This window comes from Poecilia formosa, unplaced genomic scaffold (genome assembly GCF_000485575.1).
Source record: "Poecilia formosa unplaced genomic scaffold, Poecilia_formosa-5.1.2 Scaffold12, whole genome shotgun sequence".
Taxonomy (NCBI): domain Eukaryota; kingdom Metazoa; phylum Chordata; class Actinopteri; order Cyprinodontiformes; family Poeciliidae; genus Poecilia; species Poecilia formosa.
In genome coordinates this window covers 3,599,517-3,619,794 of record NW_006799951.1, presented here as the reverse complement: position 1 = coordinate 3,619,794, position 20,278 = coordinate 3,599,517, and the positions used below count along the sequence as shown (strand labels likewise).

Here is a 20,278-nt window from a genome sequence, read left to right as displayed (position 1 = left end):
CGACCGTAGGAATATAGTGTAAGGTGGCAGATGACGAACTGATTATGAGAAAGCTAAATGTTAGTTACTTAGAAAGATAAACAAATGCCTTACTGTGGCTTACAAAGCTCCATAACAAATTTTATGCTTTTTTTTTTACCCAAGTATTTTGTAAGATCAGCTTACCAATAATAATAATAAATAAAAAAAAAAAACATTAGGGCTTGCATTTGCATTTAACCCCATGAGGTTATATGTTATAAGAACCCCAATTTGCTCCAATTACAGCTGCAATGCATTTCAGGTTTGACTCTACGAGCTAAATTGCCTCATTATTCTTGGCAAAATACCCTCAGATGGATTAGATGGAAATTGCCTATAAATATTCATTTTCAAGCTTGCCACAGAGTCTCAACTGGATTTACATTTGGACTTTGACTGAGCCACTCCAAGACAGTACATTTGTCAATCCAAACCATTCAATTGAATCTCTTGCTTTGTTTTTAGTGTTGTTGTCCCCCAGGGAAATTAAAGTAAGACCCAATCCCAAGTCTTCTGCAGTCCTTATCGGGGTTTTCTTCATTGATTTTCCCTCTGAGCTCAAATCACCTTCCCATCAGCTCTGACTAAACTTCCCTGTCACTGCTGGGAAAGGAAAAAGAACAAACAAACAAACAAAAAAAACATTCCCACAGGATTATGCTTGGATGATCTTGGATGATCTGTTCAGGGCGAATGTCAATAAAACACATTCAATGGGGTGTAAATACATTTTGCAGAACATTGCGTCTTCTTGTTTTCTTCTCGCTGTTAAGGTGTGAGGTCAGGGGGAACTGCTCTTTGTCACTCTACATCAGTACCATAAATTATATCATCCAAAGCGATTGTCCCTGTTCTAAAAAAAAGAAAGAAAAAAAAAACTTAAGACACAGCGTACAGCATTGTCAGCAGAACAAGCTGAAGAGAAGGGTTGTAAATAAACGCCATGAGAATAAACGACCAGTCGAAACGAGGACATGGGAGATAAAAGGCCATAAATCGGAGGAAATTTTGGAGGGATGAATGGAGAGAAAAGTGCAAGCGGGTTTCAAGACAAAGACTTTCCTGGATCTTTGATGCGTTTTCCCATAACTGAGGTCAACTGACAAGAGGGGTGTTAGTGAAAAGGTTTAGCGTCCATAATCCCCATTTAATTGTACTTTATACTGGCATTTCACTGACAAGTGCCTCCAGACCAGTTTCAACTAGACATAGTGCACCTCGGGGACATGGTGGAACAAATTCAGGGGAGTTTTTAGAGTGGATTATTAACCGATTCTGGAATTAATGTCGGCTCTGAGCTTCAATGGGTCATTAATCCTGACAGCTTATTGACCTGTGAGTTTTAGGTTTTTAGGCAGAAAGCCACATTTTGGTTACTTAATACATTTTCCAAAGTGTCCTAGGAATATCAAATTTTTTTATTCAGTAGCGTTAAAAACTACTGAAGTTCAGTTAGATTACACTGGAAAAAGAGGCAAACTGTGAAACCTAAATTATACTCAATAGATTACTGAAGTCATTGTTTTTGTCATTAATAAACTCCAGTTGGCAAACGTCGGTGTTTTTCCACATTAACCATTTTATTGTATTGAAAGTTTTTTTTATGTGGTGTACTCAATTTGCATTTATGTCTATTTATTTGGCACTACTTCTGGACAAGTCCTTTCAGTCTTTTAAGAAATAAATCATAATTTCACAAGCCAGTGAAAAGATTTGTAATTGTGAAGCATCATCTGGCAAAAGATGGCAACATATTATGTTGAATTTGTTTTGGCTCCGAGTACCGCAAAAACAATTTTTAAATAGGAAGAGCTCTCCAGTCCAGGATGACGGACAAAATTAAATCAGACTTTAAATTAAATCAGTAGTTTAGTAGTATTTGGATATTTAGAAAAAAAAGAAAGCAAAGATAAAGGGAAGAAAGGTACAATCAAAAGTATCAACTGCAGAGCCAAGAAATGTTTCCACAAATTGTATTTTTTAAATAATGAGTTCAGTTGTTAACGTGTACTGAAGTCCCTCAGATGTCCTCTTACTATAAAACGCACACTAGTAAACATAAACCTGGATCATTTTGTTCTAATCCGGGGAGGCTCTACATTCCCATCATTTATTACGTGAGCCGACGCTGATATTTGGAGTACTTCTTTTTGCCTAGGACTTTCGTGAGACCTGAGAAGCAGCAGCCTGCTGTGCCTTCTTGCGAGAGGTCGGAAGAAAGCAGGCCCTCCCGCGAGCTGGATAAATCTCTCCAGTCCGGCAGCCTGGTTCCAGAGAGCCGCAGGGGTGAAAAGGTGACTTCAGCACCCAACATGGCCACCTGTGCCTCCAGCCTAGATTCCTACTTGGATTAGTTCAGGTTACTGATATAACGCGGCAACATAATAAGAAAACTCGGGACACAGAATACACTTCAACTTGCTTCACAACTCTCAGCAAGTCTTTATAGAGGAAAACATACTTGTGTCACGCCTAGAGTGCAGAGTATATTTTGCTTCTGGTGAGCTTCAACTAACAGTGTGTGTGTAAATGATCTACATTTACCTGGACTAACCTAATGGAAGACTAATGTGTCTCATTGTACTTTTTTTTCCCCTCTCACATGCTGTTATTACACCCACATTACAAAGGTTTACAGTGTTTAATGATCCTGGGATGATTGATTTATAGAAACCACTCCTCCAGTGCCCAGCCAGTCAGAACCGGTTTAAACCTTGCCGACTACATGAAAATTAGATGCTAGCACAGGGGAAATGTCTTGACCGAGCTGTACTGCGGCTGGGAACGTCACATGATGTGGTTATATAACGATAGATAAATATCAAAGAGTAACTGATTCCATATGTGTTTTTTGTTTAGCAGTGCGGAAAGGAATGCCACCCTGCTGGTTCTTGCAGGTACCAGTTTGGTCCCCAAGGTAATGAGAGATTTGAATAAATCTGCTAAATTTGGGTCGTCTGACATGTGATCATGAGTCCTTTAATGTGCCACGTGATTTCTGAAGCCACCACGGTTCAGCTTACCAATTATTACCATTTTAATTTCAAAAATTTCAATCACAAGTTATGTTTTTCACCTTTTTTCACTACATTGTTGAATAGTTCCCCCCTCCAAAAGTTCAATTCAACAAGTAAAAGTCATGTTGGACTCCACTGGAATGAAGATAACCATTTATTATTGCTAATTTTACTGATTGTGCAGCTAATGAAAACCCCCCAAACAGTTTTCAAGCAATTACAACGATATACAAGACCAATAAAACATTTATTTTAAGACTGTTATGGCTCACACCATTGCGAGGAACACTGATTACTTTACAATTACCCAGCAGTCACTGACCTCCTCTACAAGGAAGTTAAGCCATATAAGGACACCGCCATTAAAAAAAGAAAAAAAGAAAAGCTGTTTTTATTTTATCGAAGCCCATTTACTGAGTAGAAGGAAGAAGTAGGGAAGGCACAGGTGCACAATCCACAGAGAAAAATGCAATTTTAAAAGGGTTATGAAGCGAAGTCCTTTCAAAAAATTTGAGGGAAGATTGACCAGATGCAGGCCACAGCTGGAGTCTGTGCTTTAAGAGCCACCAGACACAGATGCACCCAGAACATGGGATACAACCAATTCATTGAGTTAATCGACCTCTCAACCAGAGAAAATGTAATAAGTATTTTATCTAAGGTAAGGAGAACTGGACTGAAGCCCCTTGGTCCAAAGTCCTATTTTTAAATTAAATTAAATTCTGCTGTTCAAGATCCCAGAGTGGAGAGCCACAGAACGCAAATGCAAAGTTCCTGAAATGAGTTTGGGTCACGTCCCCTGCTGCTGTCGGTCCATTATTTTATCACGTTCTACCTCAGTAGTCCCGTCTACCTGGTAAATGTAAGAACATGTCATGCTTCCTTCAACGACGAGCTTTACAAAGACATTTTCCAGCAGGACTTGGAACCTGATAAGTGCATATACTACAAGCTATTTTTTTTTTGTAGGTCAACATTTTTGTTCCAAGCAATCTTTTTTTTTTTAATTGGCATTTTATGATTATAAGGAACTGAATTCAGGTTTTAACTAGCTATAAACCAAAATGAAGTATTTTATTCAGATCTTTTAAAGCAAGACATTTAAGCAGATGTCTTGTCAAACATATGTGAATCTTTGGGCCGTTTATGGTTTTATGAATGAGCATTAATGGCAAGCAAATTAAGGTAACCCTCAAGATATTACCAATGTCAGTTGTATTTATTCTTTTTTTCCTATCCCTTCATTTTCGGACATCGTCAAAAGAAATTTTAACATAGCAGCAGAGGGGAAAAAAATAAAAGTAAATGACAAAGTCCAAGAAAGAAACCTGAATGAAGATGTGTCCGAATGTATAATGAAACCAAACGTAATTTAAAGCCGTCGTTGAAAATCTGGATGCATCAGAGATGTTGAGCCTTTTAAACTGAAGACTTTAAGACCCTGCAGGAATCCTGTCAGACCAATGAGACTTCAATGAACAAAATTAGAAATTTACACACAACTTGCAAAGTAAAAGCTGTTTTAATGTTACCGAACCATAACGGCACTAGGCTCTAAAATGGACTCACCTGTCGTATAGCGCTGGACATTTACCAAGAATCCCCTCATCAGAAGCATTGTCTTTGTACAGTATCACATTGGGCTTTTAGATGGTGCAGATTTATTTAAGGCACAAACATTCTCCATCAATTACTGTTAGAATGTAAGATATAACTTCCACAAAGAAACATTACAGGCAGGCTAAATACACAGTGATCTGATAAATATATGCATAAAAAAAAAAGAAAAAAAAAAGATTTGCCTAGGAAAACTCATAACAGACTGCTGTAAGTGGGTTGCTTTTTAAACCCTCACAGGATTACAAACGAGAAGCAATTGCCCATAAAACTGACCAAGCAGGTGTCGTCATGTCAAGAGCTTTAATCATACATAGAAATTTTGTCAACAGTACCATTCAGTCAGAATGCTTTAGCAGTATGTATATTTAGTGTAAAGAGATTTATGTTTTTTTTTTTTTCTGATGAGAAATATCCATTAGGATGATAGAAGCTTTCAGAAATACACCAGATAGATCAGAGAGAAGACTGAGTACATGACTAAGCTGTAACACCTTGGACTATATTTGGTGACATTTATCTCTGGTTTATGTACCAGTGTCCATCTTCATGGATGCTTTTTTTTTTTCGTTTTTTCTTTTTAAACTTTCATTTTAAACTCAAGGCTTTCGGGAACTAAAATAACCGCATTGCAGGCTCTCTTTTGATCCAATGCCCTGTTAATGGAGAACATCCATCCACTACACTTTGAGGACCTAATCAAAGCCACGATTAACTTGGAGTCATGATGACACGGCTTAGAAGACAACAGGGGAGAACTGGAGTGCAGGAAATTACTGCTATGTCGTAGTATAGGCATAAAAAAAAATAACCATCTATCAATCCATCCAGTTCTCTAGCTGTACATCCACTGATCCAAACATCCAACCTATAATAAAACACCACCATGAAACACACTAACTGTGCCATTTGTGCTATCTTAGAAGCGCCACAACAACTCCAACCAGCTAGAGTCCCAAACAAAGAACATAACAGGTACGAGACAGAGGGTGGAACAATTATCCTACAAATCCCAGAAGCTTTTATTCTGAAATCTATCCATTCCTTTTGAGAGTAGCTAAGTAACGCCACATGTGGGTTTGGCAGGCTGCTGCCGTCACCGAGGTCGAGTTTGCCTTCTTGTTTCCTTTTCCCTCCGAAACATCTGAAGCTGCGTCTTGTGGACTTTTGTTAAGAGTAAGAAACTTCACTTCCAGAGCTGGTAATGATGGAAGTTGCAGCGGTAGCATCGTGGCATTCAATGCGCAGTCATGCGCAGAGACAAAGAGACTGTGTGTGTGTGTGTGTGCGCGCGCGCGCGTGTACGTGTGGCGTTAAGGCTGGGAGGGAGGCTGTTGTGGTGGTGCCGTCGCTGCGTGCTGTGACATGGCTGCTGGGGAGGACATGGACTGGACCATGGGCTGGGCTGGTGGGGGGAGCGGCGGCTGAGCCTGCTGGGCCCCTGAGTGCGTGTTGGGAGAGGGTGGAGGTGTTGGACGTTTGAATTTGTCGGGACTGGTGCTTCTTCTTGGGGAGGGCCTCTGAGAAACAACGAGAAAATAAATAAGGGTTATGTTGGAACAAACAGACGAGACAACCAAAGACAAAATATTACTGAATGCTAATAATATATTGTGGCAAACATAGGTATGGGTTTGTAAATTGAGTTAATGTGTAGAAAGATTTTAAAAAGTTACACTTCTACAGTTCAATACACCAATATTTTAAAGAGTTGGGGGCAATAATAACTTGTGGATGTCACTTACTGCTACGGCATGAGAGGAGCTTCCGTGGATGTGCAGGGCGGGGGTGTTGTAGTGGGAAATGGCAGCTCTGGACAGCGTTGCTGGAGGGGTGAAGCCGACTGTGTGAGTCCCATAGGAGAGCCCTGGAAGAGAAGGTGGCGTGAAATTTAGAGAAATCACCCATTGGGAGCGATATTTAAACCAGAGATAAGAAAATGAATAGCTGCATGTGTTTAAATTATTTAATTCAATATTCTTGCTTCATTTCACATTTTTTTTGGCGTGCGTTTGCTGCAAAGACGTCAAAGTTGGTCAAATTGTATTAAGCAGCACCAAACGGAGATGGTTTGCCGCCGTTAATTTCTTTGTTGGCTCCGATCTTTAGCAAAATCTGAATTACAGATTACTGAAAGTAAGGCGACTCTGAAGACATGTTTACTGTGTGAGCAACAGCAAGTCGTAAATTTGACCTTTCAACAAATGCTGATGGCTGGTACCAGATCCCAATGTCACAAATCTAACCCGATGGAGTTGTGCAAGACAAAAGCTATAAATTCAGCTGGAATGCTGTGCACCATGCATGACTGGTGACCTAAACTGCACTTTGACAACTGTCAAAAGCAACACTAATACCTATAAACTATAGTTGGCAAAATGTAGCACTAAATCACTTGACTACACTCGACTCTGCTTTGTCAAACCCTGCCAAAGTTTTCAATGAAGGGTTGTGTGTTCAAACCGTTTTGGTTTTATTGCAACTTTCACTAGTAAATATAGCTTTCCTTAGTTTAAACTATACTCAAACTGGGTTCAGTAATGCATTTGAAAAATATTAAAGATATAAAATTAAACATGGGTTTTCTAGTCCAGAAGCCCTTGAGGACGCATCTTCAGCCAGATGAAGATCAGGATTTTTGAGCAGAGCAGCTCCTGTCGTATCAAACATTATAATACCTTGTTTATGAATGTTTGCACCAGGTTAGAAACAAAACAATTACCATACAACCTTTGTCACAGAGATAAAACTTGGATCAAAGATAAAAGTCACAATAATTGACATCAAAGGTGCTTTTTATTGATGTTTTGTCCTCACCAGGTGATATGGGTCGACTGGAGCTGGGGGAAGGAGTGTAGGGGATGGGGCTGGACACGGTCCTCGTTCGCAGGCCTTGTGCAGACATCTCATTAAAGTACCTGAGAACAATCAGACAACCTTATGAAAACCTGCGAAAAAAAACAAACAAACGCATAAACTGACTACCAGTCATACCGCTAATCTAACTCCAGTTTCTCCATTTATGACTTTCTGTCTTTATGACTCAAGCAGGAAGATTACATTCAGTCTGAAGACAGATTGTAGCTGTTCATTGTGATATGGGTGTAGTACTGCTAAGCTACAATAAACATACAGGTTCCCATTTATTTTTCAATATAAATCCAGTCTAAGTCTGTCCATTTGGATGTGTCCTTAATACAGAATGATGCGACTGGTTTTTCCTATATTATGTTACAGCTCCCGGTCATAAAATCGACAGCCAATGACCTAGAATCATTTGGTTTACTTTCAGTCAGTATCATGATATAGTGTGTGTTCTCCACACCCTGTGGTGTCAAACATATGCCGCACCCTAAAACTCAAACAGCCAGCAGACACCTGAAGCCAGAAATGAACCAGTAAATGTTTGTTTGTGTAAAGGACTTGTGCATAGTTTGTGGTCATTGTATTAGCATGCCAACAGCTAACAATCCCTTAAAGCCCCAATGAGTTTAATAATCAGACATTGTAGACTTATAAACAAAGCAGGAAATCACCTGGACTCCCAAATATTTTGGTTTAGTTCTTAGTGCAAATATCTACACACACTTGAAACAGGACAAAAACAAACTTACAAGGAACTGTTCTGCAAGATATAGGAGCTTGTTTCAACTCAGTCACTTTTTAAATGCAAAGTTGACAACCAATTGACTTTTAATGCAACTTTGCTTTAAAAGTGTTATTTACCAAATAATGCAAAATTGACACTTTTAATGCAAATTTAAATTTGCATTAAAAATGTATGTCATTTGCCAAAGGACCCTTCATGACAACAGTCAACCATTCATGAAGACTCCTTCGTGTTCATGATAGTTATGTAATGTTTATGACAGTGTGTCATGTCAGTCTTATGCACAGCCCTTCAAATAAAGTTTCACCAAAAAAAAATTACTAGTTCCACTGGCAGATTGTTTTTGGACATCAGTTTAATGTTTTCTTACAAGTGAAAAAATATGTCAGTGAAACTAGTAGTTTTTTTTTAAATCAATATTTAAGAATTATTTACTTAACAAGCTGCTATATCTTACTACCAAGATATAAATTAGTTTTGTCTTATTTCAGGTGTACAAAGAAATCTGCACTAGAAAGTTGACCAAACTACTTGGCAAGGTGTGTTTTTGCAGTGCGAGTATATCCTGTGTGTTTTATTTACAAGAATGTCTGTCAGAGCTAAGAGGTGTCAACAATTCAGAGAAGCTGCTTGAGAAATGCAACATGTAAGCTTTGATGTGGCCGGAACGATTTGCTGCATTTTGTCTTGTTCTCGCTTTACTTGAGGAAAAGAAACTCCCCTAAAACACAAAATGAGATGCAGCACCTTGCAAAAGTATAAATACCCTCAACTTCTTCAAAGCTCAAGTTAGTAGCGCAAAGTATTTTATTAGGGTTTTAGGAAATGGAGCAACACAAAGGAGGTGGCAGGAGCTAAATACAGGCCAATCTGGAAGAAAACCTTATAGAGACAGCTCATTATTCTGGTTCCAGATAGATAATGACACCAAAAGTCCTGACGGAGTTACAATGGATCAGCAACAATAAAAAAAAAATAGTCGTTTTATATTACAGCAGGTTGATGAGGATGATGAAAATCCCAACATTTACCTCTTCAGTTTATTCAGGTTGGATTGGCTGAACCAGTCTCCCAGTTTCTATCACAGAAAAACATCCCTTTACTGAAGGGACACTACCTTAACATGTCCATCTGGACACTCTTACATAAAGGCCTTTTGGTGGAGTCAATTAGCAATGGCTCACCTCCTGGGTGGTTTTATCTCTGAAAAACAAACTCTTGCTCTGGCTAAGTGACCACTGGGTTCATGGTCACCTCTCTGAGGCTTCAACATAATTAATCATGAAAAAAGTGAATGAATACTCCTTACATTCAATCGAGAGTTAAAAGAATTTTCATTATTGTATTTATGAAAAGCATTGCATGTTTTCCTCCCAGTTTACAATTATGCATCATTTTGTGTTAATCACATAAAACCCTGTTAAAATACTCTGAACTTTTCAGCCTCAAACTGCAACAAGACAGAGGTTTGATCTTCTGCAAGAAACTACAGGTTCCACCTTAAAAAGAGACAAAGCCAAATTCAAGTGTTTGGTGCCAAGTTGTAATCTGAACAGCAGCCTTGCATTGTTATTTATCTTTGTTTTGGTTTTCAATCCTTCAGACCAGCAGGTTTAATGACCTGTTGTTTAATTTACAACGTTCAAACTAAACGCCAACAAGTTTAATACTTTCAAAACTTTGGTCAGGACTCTGATGAAGGATATCTGACTTTTATCCACTGATCTAACTGGTGGATATAATTTTGTACACCAGTAGAAGTCGGAATCACTCCGACCCAAGTGGCAACCTTTACTGTGGCATGTTGCACCTTTTACCTCTCATCATCCATCTCCAGACTGGACTCGCTCTCAGACAGCTGCCGGCACAGCGCCTCCCTGCGCTCCATTTCCCTCTGAAGCTTTCTCTGCAACCGAATGTTTTCCTCCCGCATCTGCCGCTCCTCCTCGATGTACTGCGCACGCTTCTCTGTGTCTAGACAGACAAAAAAAAAAAAAAAAAAAAAAAAAAAAACACATGGGATTTTTTTTGTCAGCTTTATATCACAGCTATAATAGGGGTGGTAAAATAAAGAATACCTGAAGCAATATTCAGCTAGTCTAACCAGTAGCACACAGAAACAGAGATACCCGAACAACGGAACATTGTGTTCCAGTAATCTCACACAATAACCCAGTTTGTGCATTACAATGTTTTTGTTTTCCCAACAAAGTGGGTCAATGCCAGTATTGGATAACACAGCTGGTTATAAGACAAGCAAAGAGGAATGCCATGATAGTCTTATGAGCGTCTTTCGCAAAGCTTGTTTAAATATTTAGCATTACATCTCCCCCTAGTGGTGAAAAAAGCAGAAAAATAAAATCCAAAGTCTACTTTGCATCCAGTCTGTTTTACTAATGATTAACAGAGTTCAACATTTCTACAGTGATCCCCTCCCCCCCCCACACACACACACGTGGCATGATGTCGCCTCTGCTTCCTGTGCAAAAAAACATGACTCAACTTTTTTTATGGAGCATTTATCTCTGCTTAAAATGTTGCTCCTTAAGATGAAAGATGACTAGTTAGGAAAAACAAAACAAAACAAAAAAAACAAACAGTACCTGCTTGTGAAACAAAAAAAAAACCCTACAGTTAAAGACCATATAATTCTGATTGGTGCATTTTTTTAAAAAACTCATCCATCTTTTATCATCTGTATGGCTGCAGAGGCGTACATTATACAGTACCATTAAAGAAATGGATAACCTTGAACAGATCATCATTCAAACTATCCACTCTAACAGTAGAGAAGAGATTCCAGTACTTTATACTGTAATACATCGTAAAACTTTAACTATGATCCACTGAAAAATGTCAGAGTTAAATATTTCCATTCAAAACATTTACAGATAATGTAGATGCATAAGTTGATCAGCTGTCACAATCACTGCATCGGCCATAAAACGATTTCCAAATCTCTCGCAGCAATCTCTGGTGATTCAAACTTCCTCACTTACCGTGGGACTTTTCTAAAAGTTTGCCAACAGCTAGAGTTGGGAAAGCAAAAATGCTGACTGTGGGCTATGATAACAGTACAGATAAAAACATCTTTGCAACTTTTTCAGCTATGTTTAAAAAAAATAAAATCTCTACAGATATCGATCCCTCCCCAAAGCAAACACCTTCGATTACGAGTCTTCATAAACCACTTTTTGTTTACCTTAGTTATTTTAACCATTTTCATAGTGACATCAACATTTTGAAATGTGTGCTTTTTGATAAGGTTATAATAATAAAGTGAAGACAAAACACTGGTTACCTTTTTAAAACAAAGACCGGAGATAAGCCCTATTTAAACTGATTAGGTCAGTTTTGTAGACTTTCAGTCACAACATTGGTTTATTGCATCCAGAGAAGATCGAGGTCATGAAGCTGAAACAAAGCTAACGCCATGAAACAAGACAGATTGTTCTCAATGGTATTTGTGATACCAGATAAAACAGGACAGAACAAACTCTCCACCTACGTTCACACGAGTCAGTTTTACTAGTCATCATTAAATTATCAAGGAAGGCCGACTTACACACCTTGGATCATGTGGTGGAGCAGAGTGAAAACTTACGCTGCAGCTCCGTGGTGCGCAGGCTTTTCTTGAGTCTCTCCACCTCGTTCTTCAGGAAGCGGATATGCCGCATCATGTTCTCCGGTGAGTCTATTTCCATGGAAACGTCTCTGGGAGATGGAGGAGCCGATACGGGCTGGTCCAACTTTTCCTGAAGAATTCTAGTTTAAAAAGAAAGACAACGTTGATTTAGAAACATGGATGCTTTAATTAAAAAAAAAGAAAAAAAGAACAAACATCCAGCTTAAGCAACTTTTACAGAACATATGAATAGAAAAGGACTTTACACAAATGTGCTCTCTATTGATGTCTGATCATAAACTGTCTAAAAATATTTGTTCTTTTGTTTCAAGACTTTAAAAATAATTTGATTTTAATTAGAGCAACTTTGCCCATTGGCATTAAGTGAACCTACTTTCAGAAAAAAAAGGGCTTGCAAATGTAAAATATATTTAAAAATTACATTTCTACCAATAAAAACAGTTAAAGTTAATATAATTTTAACACAAAATTTTAATGTTATATTTTACAATCTAAATAGACAGTATGGCTTTTGCTTCTAAATAAACTAAACTTCCCTTTGCTGTAAAGTTAAAATGAACAAATATAAACTGCATTTTAATCACACAATAAACCCAATTTAGATAACCACATTTGCATTTTTTTTTTTAGGAGACACACAGTTCTGAAGTGCAGAGAACAAAAAGTTCCAGTAAGAAAATGTCCTGTGTATGGAAGAAACATATCAGGTAAAATGTGCTCCAGCCTTAGTTTCATAAATTAGAACCATTCCTCACATGACAATAAAACGTTCATCTTGAAGTTCTCAACAATTCTGTTTACACAAAGAGAGATTGCAGTTTTCAACCTTTTCTCCGCCTCCAGTTTGTCCATGCGCTTCCACAGCCTGTTGACGAGGGCTTCCTGTTCTTGCTCTAATGTGTTCTCAAGGTCAATCTTCTCCCTCCTCAACTGGGAAACAGAAAAGGCAAAGAAATGGCATTCAGAGACAGAAAAACCTCTGATGTTGTGAAGCGAACACACAAAAGAAATCTGTAACTCAAACCCAAGAACTACATCCTGATAAACCTGTTCCATAAAGAACCACCGTATTTTGGCCCGTCACAGATTTAAGAGCACAAACATGTCAAAAAATTAGCCAGCGCCATAAACGTCCTCCATGTTCAGACTCTTAGCATCTTTGGGGTGGGGAGTCGAGAGTTGAAACCCCAAATCAAATCCACCCTGGGTGATGCCGTCTGCTGCAAGATTGAAGGGATGGACTGCGTTTTTAGTTTTTTGGCTGCAGTGTGTACCTGTCAGTCTGTAAAAGAAAAGCTCTGGCATATCGTTCCCTGAGGAGGAGGAGGAGGAAGAGGAGACTGATCTGCATCAAGGAATCGAAGACAAGAGTAATACGATAGTCTGCTGGTTTGATTGGAGCATTCACAAATAGAAACCAACTTCAGGCTTCAGGACTGGAAAGTATTTACCTCACATTGGTGAATACAAAGACAGACATTTTGGGTTTTTTGTGAGGCCGAAACCTGACAAGACCTGTCAGCACGTCCTCAGAGAGTAAAGCAAGCCGAATCAACAGTGCAGTACACAAAAAACCCGAAAACCCGTCGCCTGACTCTTAGGCTGCCGATTAATTGATAAAAACACCAAGCATGCGTTTTCCCCATATATTCAGTTGAATCCAGGTATGCTTATCGTCACTGACCAGCCCTTCAAAAACTACAATTTTAGTCATCAGCTCCCATGTCTCCAAAATGAAGGTCTGCGTCATTGAGGTAATTTACAAACTAATCTGGCCGTTTATGTTCCTGTAGGAGTAATGGCTTCCTCTTCTCTGAGAAGCCTTTTTAACCCTTATTAGCACGCACCTAATTTTACAGAGTGATGACACCCTCACAAGCTTTCAACTGGCATTTTCACACCATTCTAGGGCTGAAACGTACATTTTGCAACAAAATATGCTAATGTCCAGGACACTGATCCATCGCTGTACCAGCAAAACTACTGGGAATTAACCAAACAGAAACGTAGAAACCTGCTGCATTCTCATCTGGGTTTTCCTAAACTGTAATCTTAAGAGTGTGTAAATTTCAGAATCTGACAATAATCATATACTTTCTCATAAAATGCCCAGCATGCTAATGCCATGCTGATGCAATAATGGTCACATTGTAGGAGCTGAACTACATGGTGAAGGTTCTCCTGTTATACAGGCAGTGATGAGGGCAGCAATCGGCTTCATGGCAACAGAGAATAGCAGGGAAAGTCCTTGAACTGAGAGCTAAAGCACATTTTTCTTCTTGCAGGCATATTCTAAAATAATGCCGAGAGCAGTCTAAATCTTATGAGAATGATGACCATTTAATTTCTGTCTGATAAGATAAAATAAGATTCAGATCATTAAACCAAATTTAATTTAAAAAAAAGAGTCTGCAGAGGATAATCCATAGATTAATCTTGAAGCTTTTTTCTGTAAATACAGATCGTTAAAAAAAAAAAAAAAAAGACAGCTGCAGTAAAGTTCATTCCCAGCTGGGAGAGCCTGCTGCCGTCACAAATAAAAAAGGAAAAGATGTAGACATTAAAACTGTAGCTGAGCTGGCAGGCTGCTTATAGATGCTTTTGTTTTCAACAAGCCTACCTGTTCCAGGGTTAGCTGCTTCGAGATGGTTTCATTCTCCATTTTCTTAATCTTTTTCATTAACTTGTTGACCTGGAACTCCTGCTCCTGCTCCAAGTGTTGCTCCAGCTCCGCCTTCTCATGTTGGAGCTATGACAGAAAGGCAGACAAAGGGAAATTAACAAAATGCATGCAATGTACAAAAACAAACAAAAAAAGAGCTAGATCAGCAGCCTGAATAAAGATTTATAAATTTGGCTTGCATACTTGGAGTAAAACTACATATTGTACTGAATTTGGGGGCGAACTTCCCGGAGAGACAGACAGGAAAAAATTACATGGCAACCACAGAACTTTGGGCTCATGAATTAAAAACAAAAACCAGGGTGCGGCCCAGCAGAGCAGATCAGAGCATCTCTGTTATGAATTACATAACTCGCTAACCAATATGGAAAAAGAATTTAAATTCACTTAATGGGAAATACTGGAAAGAGGGGAGGGGGTAAAAAAGCATTTTTATTTTGATACCTGCTCATTAGTGGAAATGTTTCCAACATTGTGGATGCTACCAATAAGCTAAAATCACACACAATTAGTTCTCAGTCCACATTATAAATGTGAATAGAGATATTTAGTAAATTGTGGCAAAGCCAGAGCAGTCATTTTTAAACAACTTGCAGACAATTTTGGCTTCAGCAATGCATCCTCCCTCCTGCAGTAGTCTGCAGCTACAGATTTCTCTGTTCTCACTCTTCAAAGGGCATTTTATTTTACCCCGTTACAACCAAACAACACATTTAGCTGTTTCTATAGCGACTTTGTCAACACAGGGCACGCTTAAATTCAAAGTTGGAGATAGTCTGCTGTCCAACCAGGCTAAGACTTTAAAGTATATTTTTTTTATCTCCTACATTTGACTCTGAACATTTGTTTGTTTGGTTTCATTTCAGTGAAACTTTGCAGAGCTATCATATTCCAATCAGGTTTTTTTTGTTTTTTTTTTTTGCTCCTGAATAAGAGAAAACCAGATCAGAAACAATGTCACCACTGGGACTGAAAATTAAAATGTTTCCATCCACTGACGGTCTGAAATTCTTCAAATGCAAGTTTTTAAAATGTACAAAACATCAATGTTTTTAAGTTTGGTTAGAAATTAGGGCAAATGGACAAAACTGTAAGATATTAAAAAAATGGAAGTAACACCTAACTTTAACCTTTGATCTGGTCACAAATAAGTTGTGTTTTTAGCAATTGAACTGTAACTTATTATTCTCTCACAGCAAGTACCTTATAACATAATTAAAATCATTCTAATCTCCAGGTAAAGGTGTAACAGTAGCTGATTTGTTTGAAGATATTGGTGGCATAAGCGGCCTTGATCCGATCACTCACTTGCATAAGTTTCCTCGACAGTTCATTTGTCAGAAATTCTTCCTCCTTTTCATAGTTGACTGCCAAGGTCTCCTTCTCCTTCTGGAGAGCTTGGATCTTCTTGAACAAGGTGTTGCTGATAAACTCTTCCTCCTGCTCGGCTCTTGCTTGCTGTGCAACATAAAACAAATGGGGACAGTGCCAAAGGAAACATCAGTTAAACAGACTCCAGCAACCTGGCATGGGATAATGTTTTCATCTTTATCCTGATTAAATTGGAACAGCAAAAAGCAATGAGTACAGTCGTATATGCAGGAAGATAAGACTCCTGCAAAGTGGATAATGTGGCAAGAAATTTGACGAACGAAATCCTCAGTAAATCATGGGATAGCTAAGGGTTTTAGACATTTAAACAAATCCATATTCTACGTGCTGCCAAAAGGCTTCACACTTCAAAATAAAAGTAGGTTAAAATGCGTTTTGTTTTTTGTATGCTGAAGCCCCGAGTGCGACGTGACCGGTTTCATACAGGGTTCACTTTTCTGCAAAACAAACTCACACCTTGCTTCCGCGACGTCGGCCTTTGAAGCAGATAGCTTCCTTTCAGATATTTATAATGCTATGCTAACCAAAAGCCCTTTAAGGGACGAGGTTGAATTTTGAGCAGGAAACCTGCAAACCTCGAGGATGGCATCCTGCATGCGTTAGCTCTCTCCCTGCTGGTAGTAACAACCTTTTCAGCATGTCAATGTTTTTCTTAGCCCTTCTAACAGCCATCATTTGATCCATGTGCATTAAACCGGGGACTATAAACACATCAACCTACAAGTTACTGTTTAAATGGAAGTAGTCTTGCATTTTTTTTATTATTTTCTGTTTGATTCAAAACCACCTCTAAAACAGAACTTCTTTTGTGTGTCTTAGTCCCTATAAAGAAGAAAAAAATAACAAAAATTGGAAAGTCAAAACTAAAAGAAAAAAAAAATCTGTATTGTCAGGAATGACTAATCAATCAAAATATTAACATTTTAGCCATCTATTTTACTAAAATCTGTATGTGTAAAATTTATTAGATGTGTCTGTAAAAAAAAAAAAAAAAGATGCTCCACCAAATCCGGCTGCAGGGAAGTCTGTAAGTCAATGAGGAAACATACTTTTCTCAAAGGAGTCGAGATGTATTGCAGTAGAGGTCGACTTTTTAATGAAAGGAAGACTGCAGCAGGGAGGGCAAAGGAGAAGTGTGTTGGGACAGCCACGGCAGCTAGCATTACAGAGTGATGATAATATGTCTGCCCTTGCTAGTGTCATTTCCCATCTCTTCTTCAATGTCCTCATGGCTAAACTGGGTTCCATCAAGCAGAAACAATATGTCAACTTTTCAATACGACCGAGTCGCCCCGTATATTAGCTACACACAACTCCCGAAATTGTTAAAGTGGTGATCAGGGAGGTCGACCTGTCCACGTTAATGGCGTGGCATGTCGCTACGTCGTAAAGTTTGGCCTAAATATCCCCCACCCGTCCGACAGATCGCTTTCACATATCTACGAAGCTTGGCTGATTAACCCAGCATGAAGACATAGGAGGCGTCAGCATGTGCCAACATTGCTACACGGCTATTTAATAACTCAGTTACTGTATGTAGCCTTCTTGGTAATAACGTAGTGACAGTACTGCGAGTAATCAGCTAACAGACCATCAAGGTGTGGTGCACATGTTAGTCCTGGGGCTTTTTAGCAAGCCAAAGCACAACAAAGCAAAGTAGCTGCCAGTCATTGCCCAACCACCTGGCAAACACTACCCCGCTGGCTTACTTAGCAACAAGCTAACTATTAGCAAAGCTAGCAAAACATCCGAGAGTTGTGTTCATTTTTGAGTAATATCACCACATAACGCCCAAAATTTGTTAGTAAGGACCAGTCCGCACTGAATAAATACCACCAGCCACAGCTAACTTACTGACAATGCAACATACTTGGTTGAATGAGAACAGCGTGTTGCTAGTTAGCTGGCTAACGTTACTCACAATGGTGACGCTAGCTTTGCGGAGGTCCCGATTCTCCTCCTGCAGGGCTTTGCACTTTAGTTTAAACGTCTCAAGCTCAATTTTCAGAACTTTGTTCTCTTGCTGCAACGATGCAAGACGGTTCGTCAGTTCCTCCAGGCGAAACTGTGAAATGACTATACTTGGTTTCCCAGAATTTGAAGCGGAGGATGACATCGGGGTGGCCGAGCTGCTCCCCGCTCCGTCGGTGTCGCTCTCGCTCGCGCTGTCCGCCATGGCTGTGCGGCAGTAAGTGGAGAGGGAAGGAAGGGAAGAAGCTGCCCCAGCAGAAAGCGAGAGGGGCGAGTACGGCACAACCGTACACAGTGTGACCTTGCCCCGGCGTGCCGACATAGCGACCCCACCAGGATGTCTCCAGTACTGCATAGTGAATGGTACATTTTGCTGAGACATTTTAATTTCGCACAGGTGTCAAACTCCAGTCCTGGAGGGCCACTGCCCTGCAACTTTTAGATGTGCCTCTCAGCTGCAACACACCTGAATAGAATAATTAGGTCATTAGCAAGGCTTTGGATAACTTATCTACACAAGAAGGAGGTAAATAAGCCATTTCATTCCAGTGTTTTGTACCTGTGGCACATCTAAAAACTGCAGGACAGTATATTCTCTATTCTTATGTCATGAGCTACAATACAAATTTGAGTTTCAAGGTCAAAGATAAAATACATCTGTTGACCTATGTTTACGGAGAAAACTAAATTTACCAAAAGGGAACACCTTTGATTAATAAAGTAATTATTTCTGGCCTGTGTCAATGTAAGCATTGCTTGATGACAAATAGCAGAAAATGTTTTTTTTGTGTGTGTGTGTATTTTCACCAAGCGAATAAAGACTTAACAAAACTCTCTCCAGTGACACAGTTTGAACTGTTGATAAAATTCAGCCCAGCGTCTACAGAAATGCTTAGATATGTGGTTCATGTCAATGTAACACCCACATGCATGGCAGAATTTCAAGGTTTCTTAGGAATCCCAGCAGAACATTGACCAATGTATCAAACTGCCCCTGCCACTTTATCTTCCCTCAGCTGGAATGTGCAGACATTACACACAAACACAAAGAATATGTGATAAAACAGATCAGGTCACTTTGCTCCACTGTTCTTCCATTGCTTTGTAAGCTCCGAGTTTATTTACATCTGGGTAGTTTTTACGACGGAACCTCAAACGCACAGAATCTTTGAGTGGAATCATGGAAAAAAATCGAAATAAATGAGATATCAGGAAGAGACCACAAGAAATCTGCACCACCAGATTTCTTGTTCAATAAACATTTTGGTCTTATCAATCCAAATAACTTTATTCCAGAAATGTTGACACTCGGCTGTCTGCTGCCTGACGTATTGAAAGTGGGATACAATACTGAGGCATTTTTGTGGTAATGTCTTTCCTCTGGTGACTCGACCATGCAGCCCATTGTTCTTCAAAGGCATTCTTATTGCGCATCTTGAAACAGCCACGCCACTTTTATTTTGCAGTGTTGTATATCAGTTCAAGTTATTTGTGAGGTTTTTCTTGCATACCAAACAATTTATTTGGCACTTGTTACTGAAATATTTGTTCATCTGGGCTTTGGTGTCAAGAGAATCCCTCATTTTCCATCTAGAGTTCAAACACTATTGACTGCTTTTCTCAGTTCCTTGGACATTTATTTATTTTTTTTACAATATCTTTTAAGTTTTATGCAGTTCTGTTATTTTTCCCCCCACAGATCATTTGACAATTCTTTTACTTTCCCCGTGACTCAGAAACTCAAAACACCAATGCAGCACTGCATGGAAGATGCAAGGGTCTATTGAGGGTCCAGAAACTCACTGGGTTTCTTTTCTAAACTGGTTGCAAGCAAACAGATCATAGGTCAGGATGGTTGCCTTTAAGCCCTCTTTGGGCAAAATGGCCAGGGTGTGTAAACTTTTGGTCAAAGTTTACATGAGGCAAACTTTTGAGAAGTTTTCTGTTCTTATTATGATTTAGGCAGAGTAAATAGTCGATTGAAAATGAACGGCTTCACCTAATCTCTAACCAGGAGTGAAAAATGGCCAAAAAAAAACAAAAAAAATCAATATAAACTTATGAGCCCAACTGTATGTGCAAGCCAAGGGAATGTCCAGCCATCATGCCATTTAAGGAAGGAAGGAGAGATTAATATCTTTTGGTGGGAAATGTGTATGCAGTAAGAAAATTTCCTTATTTACAGACGAAGGACTGGAAGGTCACTCAGCGAAGAAGAGGCCATTAGTCTTAAAGCAACAAAAAAAAAAAAAAAAAAAAAAAAAATTTTTAATATAATTTTTGTTTTTACCCAATAGCAAAAATTTTTTTTTAAAAAAAAA

At 39.0% G+C, this 20,278-nt stretch overlaps 1 protein-coding gene across 1 annotated transcript; it reads right to left on the bottom strand.

The window, feature by feature from the left end:
• Nucleotides 1-4,676: 4,676 nt before the first annotated feature.
• LOC103133594 (coiled-coil domain-containing protein 6) lies at nucleotides 4,677-18,353 on the bottom strand. The gene is made up of 9 exons (XM_007545404.2): nucleotides 17,908-18,353; nucleotides 15,903-16,052; nucleotides 14,532-14,660; nucleotides 12,738-12,841; nucleotides 11,870-12,030; nucleotides 10,083-10,239; nucleotides 7,473-7,573; nucleotides 6,401-6,522; nucleotides 4,677-6,175 (listed from the first exon to the last, which is right to left on the bottom strand). Exons 1-9 carry the CDS (start codon nucleotides 18,337-18,339, stop codon nucleotides 5,969-5,971), a joined length of 1,563 nt encoding a protein of 520 aa, XP_007545466.1. The 5' UTR covers nucleotides 18,340-18,353; the 3' UTR covers nucleotides 4,677-5,968.
• Between the last annotated feature and the right edge of the window lie 1,925 nt (nucleotides 18,354-20,278).

Bases quoted from the DNA above. Each gene is read 5' to 3' on its own strand.
- LOC103133594 (XM_007545404.2), bottom strand. From the start codon at position 18,339: ATGTCTCAGCAAAATGTACCATTCACTATGCAGTACTGGAGACATCCT. The intron at 10,240-11,869 runs GTAAGTTTTCAC...TTGTCTGTCTAG, and splicing joins GCGCACCACGGAGCTGCAGC to ACACAGAGAAGCGTGCGCAG. The intron at 7,574-10,082 runs GTAAAAGGTGCA...GATTGTTCTCAG, and splicing joins CTGGAGATGGATGATGAGAG to GTACTTTAATGAGATGTCTG.